Raw genomic sequence first — 10,330 nt, 5'->3', positions numbered from 1 at the left:
ATCATTAGTTACAGACATTCCAATTGGTGATTTATCTTTATATTGTCCAATCACAGATAGCGTAACAAATTGTGGTTCGGATGAAGTGACAAAATGGCAGCTGACACTACTGAATGGAAAATAAAGACACTAATACAAGATTTAAAAGATCAATATTCGAAGACAGTGAGAAATAATCCTGACACAGTAGCTCAGATTGAATCAGCTGTCAGAATTTTGTCTTTTCTTGTCGCAGGTATATTAAATATGTTCTTAAAACTCGTTTTGTCACGCCTACTTTTGGTTTGAAAAAAAAAACACGTTTTGTAAAATAAGTTTGTTCCATGATATTAATTAAATATTCGTTTTACAAATGTCACTCGAACTTCACAAATATATAATAATCTTTAAAATAGATTATACAGGAGAAAATCTTCTTACAGCGTCCTAGATTTTGAACCTAACCTTGCAGCCCTGGCATGGTCTTTAGCGGGCAGCACGAAACACCCAAATATACCCAAATACACCCAAATATTGCCCAAATATACCCAAATATTGCCTAATTATACCCAAATATTGCCTAATTATACTAAAAATAAATGTTTTATCCTAAAAAAGTGCTGTTTTTATCATGAATACAATATACATTTTCACTAAGATACATTGTATAATCAACCATACCCAAATATACATTTCCCTATCATTGTGTTTTGAACCAAAATACAGTCTATATGTACACCATTAAAGCTATTTTTTTTAAATAACATGGACACTTGTATATGATATGAAATTTCAACAAAATTACATCTTAAAAATGTAAGTGTAGACAACAAATATCATATCTTGATTTAAAATTGCAAGTAGTCTACATTCATAAAAAACCTATATATAGTACTAAGATAAGCAAATGTCACAACTTTATTTTCTTACAACATCGTAACTGTCCATTTCAACGGAATGAATGAAAATTATAACAGGCTAAGTCATATTATATTTAATAAATATTTATTTATTTCTCATTATAATCTATATTTTATACAAACAAAAATAAATATTGCTATATTTGGGTGCATTTGGGTATATTTGGGTATTTCGTGCCGCCGTCTTTAGCCCAACTCTGGCTTTCCACATATTATGTACTAATTGATGTAACTTAAGAACATACTTTTTTAAAAAAAGAGCTAATGATGATATGAAATTAGGTGCTATTCTATGGCAGGGAAAGGCTCTTATGAGTTAATAACTATAGCATCACATTTTCATAATGTAAACCAGATCTTTCTTGCACTTTGTAAATATAGTAATTTGTACGGTAAACAGTAACTGAAGTACTACCAGAAGTGGGATTTGGCATGTCTTCTAGCTATTAACAGTCTGCTTTATGTATGATCACTTTTTCGGTTCCATCCCCTATCGAAAAGATACATCAGGGGGGTGCCAGAGGAGAATGTGCCCCATTCTGCTCAGAGTTTAAAGGGGGGCAGCAGCCCCCTCATTGCCAAGAAGATTTTGGACTTGTGAGAGGCTAAATTTGGCCTCAGATCGATCAGAAGGTAACATGTAACCAATGCTTAAAAGCCTTTGATTAACCAATGCTGAAAAGCCTTTGACTCTAATCTTAATCAATTGGGAAGTTGCAGCACTTTGAAATCAGTTTTGATGGAAAAAATCAATGCAAAATAGTGATTTTTTGGTAATTTTGAGATGTCCCCTCGTTGCCATGGTAACAGGAAATTTAAGATTGAGCATGCTGTTACAAATGCTATGGTCCAGTCAACATTTGTGCCAAGTTTGATGAATACTGAAGTATCTTTTACAGTTTCATAGCAATTTGAACTTAATTGTAGCTGCAGGTTATTATTTTTTTTGAAAAGCTACTCTCCCACACAAAACGGGTCTTAAAACATCAACATGTCTATTTACATTTATTAGATATGCATTGAAGTAAATTTGCAGTTGTGACCTAAAGTTGATATGTTATTATCAGCTCCGTTAACATGTAGCGAGTAGGACAGACTATAATAAGGACAGCTTTATGCAAGTAGAACTTACTTTATAAATGTCAGTTTTAAACTGGATTATCAAAGATGTGTTCTTCTTGGCTCTTCTTAAAGGGACTCCACTGAGGTTTTTTGACATGACGGGACTGGAAATAATTTTTTGAGATTATTACTCCATTTGATGTAGACTTATAACTTATGTGCAAAATTTCAGATCATTAGCTTGCTCCGTTTTTCCAGAATAATTATTATAATAGTGAAAAATGACCCAAAATTGAAAAGCGTTTAAATGCCTTTCACTCAAATCGGACTCGGAATAGCACAAACATATGATTTTCAATGTATTTCTTCTATATTTTTGGTTATATTTTATTAATATTTATGTTTTAAGTGCTAATGTTTATCTATGTGAAAAATTAAAATTTCATGTTTTTAGGCTTATAAACCTTAGTGGAGTTCCTTTAATAAACATAATTTTCTAATATGAAATTAGGCAAAGCCTATGAAAGGGGAAGTCGATTGAATTTTTATTTTACATTTTCTGTTTTAAAAGTGTCATTCAGTATTTCATGCACTGCTTCCGTTTTCACTCAGAACACTTGGATTATTATTATTCATCCGCAAAGTAAGATGTTTTATTGTCGGATTATCATTAAGTTACATTGAAAATGGCAGGACCCAACTAAAACTGACTGAAAATTTCATTGATATGCATTGAGTTCTATATATTATTTAATTGTTTTTTATTTGATTTTTCTTAAAATATACGCAGTCTTCGAAATTAACGCCAGTCCGAGGCCCGAGGCCACTAAATTTAGCATCGGTCCGGTGATTATAGCAAGGTTGGTGGTCCGACGGACCAGTAGATTTTTTGTCATGAAAAAATATTATAAGAAAAATTCATCAAAATAATGAAGCAGGGTTCTCTAAAAGATTGATCTTTTTGCCTTTTTTGCAAATGAAACCCATCAATTCTGTCCTAAATGTTCAAAACACAGCGAGAGATGTCTAAATTGTATTTAGTCATGGAGGCCGCCATTTTTTAGCTCACCTTGCACAAAGTGCAGGTGAGCTTTTAGGATGGCCAACCAAATGGCGTCCGTCGTCTGTCGTCCGTCCACATTTTAAATATTCTAAGGACATCTTCTATGATACCGCAAGGCCAATGTTAATGAAACTTGGCAGGAATACTCTTTGTATGAAGCTCTATCAAGATTGTTCAAAGAATTCCATTTCATGCAGAACTCTGGTTGCCATGGCAACCGAAAGAAAAATCTTTAAATATCTTCTTTTAAAGAACCGTAAGAGCTAGAGCTTAGATCTTTGGCATGAAACATCTTCTAATGAGTGTCTACCAAGTTTGTTCAAATAAAAGCCCTGGGGTCAAAATTGGCCCCGCCCCAGGGGGTCATTGATTTCCCTATATGCATATAGTAAAAACTTAAAAAATCTTCTTTTAAAGAACCCAAAGAGCTAGAGCTAAGATATTTGGCATGAAACATCTTCTAGTGAGTGTCTACCAAGTTTGTTCAAATAAAAGCCCTGGGGTCAAAATTGGCCCCGCCCGGGGGGGTCATTGATTTTCCCTATATGCATATAGTAAAAACTTAAAAAATCTTCTTTTAAAGAACTGTAAAAGCTAGAGCTTAGATATTTGGCATGAAACATCTTCTAGTGAATGTCTACCAAGTTTGTTCAAATAAAAGCCCTGGGGTCAAAATTGGCCCCGTCCCAGGGGGTCATAGATTTTCCCTATATGCATATAGTAAAAACTTAAAAAATCTTCTTTTAAAGAACCCAAAGAGCTAGAGCTAAGATATTTAGCATGAAACATCTTCTAATGAGTGTCTACCAAGTTTGTTCAAATAAAAGCCCTGGGGTCAAAATTGGCCCCGCCCCAGGGGGTCATTGATTTTCCCTATATGCATATAGTAAAAACTTAAAAAATCTTCTTTTAAAGAACTCAAAGAGCTAGAGCTAAGATATTTAGCATGAAACATGTTCTAATGGGTGTCTACCAAGTATGTTCAAATAAAAGCCCTGGGGTCAAAACTGGCCCCGCCCCGGGGGTCATTGATTTTCCTTATATGTGTATAGCAAAAACTTAAAAATCTTCTTTGAAAAAACCCAAATAGCTTGAGTTTAGATATTATACATGAAACATCTTTAAGTAAATATCTACAAAGTTTGTTCAAATAAAAGCCCGGTGGTCAAAACTGGCCCTGCCCCAGGGGTGTCATTGTTTTTAACTATATGTGTACAGTAAAAACTTAAAAAATCTTCTTTTAAAAACCCAATGAGCTAGAACTTAGATGTTTAGCATGAAACATCTTCTTATGGGTGTCTACCAAGTCTGTTCAAATAAAAGCCCTTGGGTAAAAATTGGCCCGGGGGGGGGGGGGCTATATACAGGTGAGCGACCTCAGGGCCATCATGGCCCTCTTGTTTCTTGGATATTTTCCGTTCCGCACCGTACACTTACGGAAATTAAACCATTGTTTATTATGGTCATTATTTAGCTATGATTTTGTGATTATTGAGTTAAGTAAATATTTTGTATGAAAGTGATTTGTTTGAAGCAAATTGCGTTGTTCATGTTCAATTCTAGTCAATTTTATTTTGCCTAAACATTTGGTTCTTAAAGATTTTTCTAAGCTGTCAATATATGGCCAAGAATACAAGACGTATTATGCTTCTTTCAAAATTATCAAGGGAAGCATGATAAAGTGTTTTCCTGTTCCCATCAATTTATTATCTATCTCATAATGTATTTGGTCTGGCTAAAAATCACCAGGTCCAGTAAGATTTGATATTTTACTGGCCCGAATGTCCTGTGCTTTTTAAAGTTTTTCGTGAAGACTGTATACGGGCTTCGCGGTACCGATCTATGACTTCCCCTTATGAAATATAGCGTAGCTATCGACCTGCAACCAGTTAATGGGTGTGTTTATAATTCAAGTCCAAAAAATAATTTGACTTATTTGGTTAATTAAAGGCCTATATGTCAGGGGCTGATACATCTTTGGCATTTTGTGACAGAAAACTATTTTAATAATGACAAACTATCAATGTGACCAATCATGCTAAATGTTTCTTAAAATTAACAAGGAATTTAGCTATCATACAACATTGTCTCACCTTGAATGAGATTTTTTACAGAATTTTCACTTTAAGAGTGTATAAAAAATTGTTTTGTAAAGTATACTAAAATTCGTTATGGCAAAGTCAATTGAAAACTAGCTTTAACATTTTAATTCCTGAAAAATCACAGTGAACATTTAAGGGCCATCATAGATCTCATGTTTAATGTTAACATTCATACAATAACCAGTAAATTAAAATTATTATTTTCAGGTCGTTTTGAAAATGGAGAAATTCTTTCTGAATTGATATATTCAGCTTCCAATCTACTTGTCTTCTTAAATGACAGTGTCTTTAAAGCAGCTTCCAAATATGTTTCCAAAGTTGTGGTAAGGCATTATTTTCTAGAAAAAAAACAAGAGCTTAATTGAAGTATTAAAAGATATATACTAATAGCAAAATTTCTAGTCATCCATGATTCATCTTTTGCAAAAAATTTAATTAAATGCTGGATTTTAATATGTTTATATTAAAATATTTATACATTCATCATAAAAACAGGCTATTTAAAACTACATTTTGGGTTTGAATCCCAACAGGGACTTTGGATTCTTTCATGTGAGGAAGCTATTCAGCTAGCTTACGGAATGTTGATGGTTCTATTCAGATGCCTGCTTGTGCCTGAAATAATGCATGGAAAGGGAACATACGATCTTCCTCCACCAGTAAATCTGGAAAGTTGCCATATGACCAATACTGTGTTTATGTGATGTAAACCCAAACATAAAAAATAACAACAAAAAAACCATAGATCTGTTCGCTGTATTCTTAAAACTTGTTTGAATATGAGTGTTTTATGAAAGATATCTTACAAGAAAACATGAAAATTACATCAGAATACTTTATATATTATATTCTTCACAGAATGTAACAAAAGAAAAGATAAAGAGATGGCTTACAGTGTTAGAATATACAGAAGTGTTTCTGGAAATGGCTGCCAAGAAGAAATGGGGAACAAAAGGTGCATGGATCGTCATCACAATCATACAAATCATGAAGTAATTGTATTTGATATAACATAGTTCAATTTGTGACAAGAGACTGCTTGTGTGCCTATACTATATGTGTTGTGTAAGAGGTACTGGAGTGATAGATATTGCAGTAAGATTAAGTACTGAGTTGCTTTTCTTATAATTTATATAATTTAGTGTTAGATATGATGACAAAATGTCATGTCCAAGAAACAAGTCTCTTGCTCAAAGGGCAAGGTCATGCTGGTACATTCAAAGTTGTTACATGAATTTTTCACAAAAGTGAACAAACCGTGGTGTTGTGACACCATTTCTGTTTTTGCAGGATAGATTTTAAAAGAACTTGTCATAATTGACTTAGACATGTTGTATATACAAGAATCAAGTCTCCAGCTCATTGGTTAAGGTCACACTTATACAACCAAAGTCATAATATGATTGTAAATAGTCAAAGTCATTTGTTGATATATTTAGAAATGGTTATGTATTAATGTTTTGATCATTAAGCTGATATGTCTCACACAAATCCAAGGCTTGTAACTCAAGGCCTAAGGTCACACATAACTTGAAAGGTAATTTTTCATTAAAGTACAATGATGTTTGTGTCCTGAAAACAATCCTGTCTTTAATGGATGGATTTTAAAAAGAAACTTTACCTAAATGTCTTGCTTGTTAAAACAACATGTCACATGCAAGGATAAGGTTTCCAGCTAAAAGGTCATAGTTATATTTTTACGTCAAAAGTCATGATTGTGCATTGATGGTCTTATTTTGTGCATTACTTTATCATTTATTGATTGATTTTGAAATCACTAAGCATAATTTTGAGTTACATTTAGAAGGCTTGTCAGATGCAGTTTCCTTATTCTTATAACAGTCTTTTTATAGTAACTTTTGCTGTCTTTACTTGGCCCAGCTTGGCTGATTTTTTTATTATGCCCCCATTTCGAAGAAAAGGGGGTATATTGCTTTGCACTTGTCGGTCCGTCGGTCCGTAGACCAAATGGTTTCCGAGTGATAACTAAAGAACCCTTAGGCCTAGGAACTTCAAACTTGGTATGGTGATTGGTCATGACCAGTAGATGACCCCTATTGATTTTGGGGTCAAGGGGTCAAAGGTCAAGGTCACATTGACCTTGTAAGCAAAAACGGTTTCCGATCAATAACTAAAGAACTTTAAGGCTTAGGAACTTCAAACTTGGTATGGTGATTGATCATGATCAGTAGATGACCCCTATTGATTTTGGGGTCAAAGGTCAAGGTCACATTGACCTTGTTAGCAATAATGGTTTCCGATCAATAACTAAAGAACTTTAAGGTCTAGGAACTTCAAACTTGGTATGGTGATTGGTCATGATCAGTAGATGACCCCTATTGATTTTAGGGTTAAGGGGTCAAAGGTCAAGGTCACATTGACCTCTTGGGTAAAAACGGTTTCTGATCAATAACTAAAGAACCCTTAGGCCTAGGAACTTCAAACTTGGTATGGTGATTGGCATGACCAGCAGATAACCCCTATTGATTTTGGGGTTAATGGGTCAAAGGTCAAGGTCACATTGACCTTGTAGGTAAAAACGATTTCTGATCAATAACGAAAGAACCCTTAGGCCTAGGAACTTCAAACTTGGTATGGTGATTGGTCATGACCAGCAGATGACCCCTATTGATTTTGGGTTAAGGGGTCAAAGGTCAAGGTCACATTGACTTTGTAGGTAAAAAACGGTTTCCGATCAATAACTAAAGAACCCTTATGCCTAGGAACTTCAAACTTGGTATGGTGATTGGTCATGACCAGCAGATGACCCCTATTGATTTTGGGGTTAAGGGGTCAAAGGTCAAGGTCACATTGACCTTGTAGGTAAAAAACGGTTTCCTATCAATAACGAAAGAACCCTTAGGCCTAGGGACTTCAAACTTGATATGGTGATTGGTCATGATCAGTAGATGACCCCTATTGACTTTGGGGTCAAGGGGTCAAAGGTCAAGGTCACATTGACCTCTTAGGTAAAAACAGTTTCCGATCAATAACTAAAGAACCCTTAGGCCTAGGAACTTCAAACTTGGTATGATTATTGGTCATGACCAGTAGATGACCCCTATTGATATTGGGGTTAAGGGGTCAAAGGGCAAGGTCACATTGACCTTGTAGGTAAAAATGCTTTCAAATCAATAACTTAAGAACCCTTTGGCCTAGGAACTTCAAACATGGTATGGTGATTGGTCATGACCAGCAGATGGCCTATTGATTTTGGGGTCAAGGGGTCAAAGGTCAAGGTCACATTGACCTTGTATGTTAAAACGGTTTCCGATCAATTAACTCAAAACGCTTAGGCCTAGGAACTTCAAACTTTGTATGATGATTGGTCGTGACCAGCAGATGACCCCTATTGAGTTTTGGGTCAAGGGGTCAAAGGTTAAGGTCATGACCAGTAGATACTTGATAACCCTTATTAATTGTTTGATCACTGGGTCAGAAGTCATAATAACCTTATCACATGACTAATTGGCTGCTGATAGGGGGCATACATGTTTTACAAACATATCTTTTTTACATTGAATTTGACAGGTCTTGTTTGAATACTAATTTCTCTTTTTTATATAAATCAGTTTTGGGGATTAAATTCTATGTAGTTAAAGTAAACAAAATTCAATTAATCTGGCAAAAACATTCATTGCTCTAGTGATTTGAATGATAAACAAAATGGCCATGTCTAGATCTATACTTACATGTATTAGTCAGTTTGCTATTCTACTTTAATTTTTGGGTGTTGATAGCCACATATACACAACAAATAACTCCCCGCATGTATATCTTTTCTAACTTAATTTGAAGTTTATATTGATTTTCATCTGTAGGTAATAAGATCTGAAAGTTTATTCATCATTTGTATATCCAATAAAGTATTTCAGCCATACATTATGATATGTATCTTTTATAGTGGTCATGCTAAAAGTTAAACAATTGATTTTGTTTGTATTTTCAGAACTGCATTAAGATTTTATGTGTTGGTAAAATTAGATGGAGGTATTGGTAGTACTCCTGCTATACAACCTGTGGATAGAGAAATCCTAAAGACAGCAGAAGATGAACATGATGTAAGTATAACTATTTCATATTCTCTACTTATGTCTAACTATATATCTAAGAAGAAAAAGGAGTTTCTGTGGCCAAGTGGTTAGGTATCTGTTCTCCAATCACCCCGGCCCTCAGTGCTAATGATTCAAATACTGACTGCATCATGATTCCACCATGTGAGGAAGCAATAAAGATAGCTTATAAAACACCATCACATGACCTTTACAATGTTGATTTGATTTAAAACCCAACAAAAAAGAAGTAAATAGATTTTATGTCACATTCATTTACTTTTTCCTCTATGTTTTAAATAAATATTTTGGTATCTAAAGGTAAAAATACTGAATATAGCATGAAGTCCCCTACTATTTGAATTTAAAAGATATCAGTTTATTAATTCATTGTTTCTCTGTATCCAGCAATGTTAATGTTATACACGTACACACCATATTTATGGTATTGTGTGTGGAAAGAACTGGATATTGCAGGGGATAAAGTCTGTAATAGTGAGCATTTGTGTTTTATGACATATATATAAAACTATTTCAGAATCTGGAGGATGCCTGGGATGAGGAAGCAGCATACAGTGCCCAGGAAAAAACCTTCACCTTACAGAGCTCTGGTCGACAAATACGTACACTTCAAGCTGGTAAATATTTTAACTTGTATATTCTCCTATAGTATATATGTTATCTGTAGAATTATATACCTTAAAAGCTAACTTTACAAATGCAATCAGTACTAACCACATTGGTTTTGTAAATGAAATATTGTATTCAATGCAAAACACTTTTAACTTGAAAACACATTTAATATACATGTATGTAAGCAGGTATTTTAAGGATAAAAAGGACTGTTCCATGAAGTAAAAGTACAAAATAAGATTGTCTATTGTTTTTATAAGTTTAGAGAAACAAATAAAAAGAACTAAAACAAAAAAACAAGGAAAAAAACCATGCTTTTTCTTTTCTATTCAGCAAGTTATTACATCATAGTAAGATTTTCTTCTATGTACAAAAATCCTTATACATGTAGTATGAAGAGCCTTTTAATAAAATTATTTGAAACAAACTATTTTTTGTCCACTGTTCATTCTATTTGGATGTCTGTGGCTGAGTCATTGCCTTTGAACTATGAGCCCTGGCGTCCCTAAGATGGGTTCA

The 10,330-nt window shown here is 34.0% G+C and overlaps 1 protein-coding gene across 1 annotated transcript; it reads left to right on the top strand.

The window, feature by feature from the left end:
• The first annotated feature begins 56 nt into the window (after positions 1–56).
• On the top strand, positions 57–9,863 carry LOC132758377 (peroxisomal membrane protein PEX16-like). The gene is made up of 5 exons (XM_060750055.1): positions 57–235; positions 5,334–5,449; positions 5,985–6,118; positions 9,076–9,187; positions 9,717–9,863. The coding sequence occupies exons 1-5, from the start codon at positions 94–96 to the stop codon at positions 9,846–9,848; spliced, it is 636 nt and encodes a 211-aa protein (XP_060606038.1). The 5' UTR covers positions 57–93; the 3' UTR covers positions 9,849–9,863.
• Positions 9,864–10,330: the final 467 nt, after the last annotated feature.

Source organism: Ruditapes philippinarum, unplaced genomic scaffold (genome assembly GCF_026571515.1).
Source record: "Ruditapes philippinarum isolate M1 unplaced genomic scaffold, ASM2657151v2 ctg8433_1_1_1_1, whole genome shotgun sequence".
Classification (NCBI taxonomy): Eukaryota; Metazoa; Mollusca; class Bivalvia; order Venerida; family Veneridae; genus Ruditapes; species Ruditapes philippinarum.
This window is presented reverse-complemented; position numbering and strand designations above follow the sequence as displayed.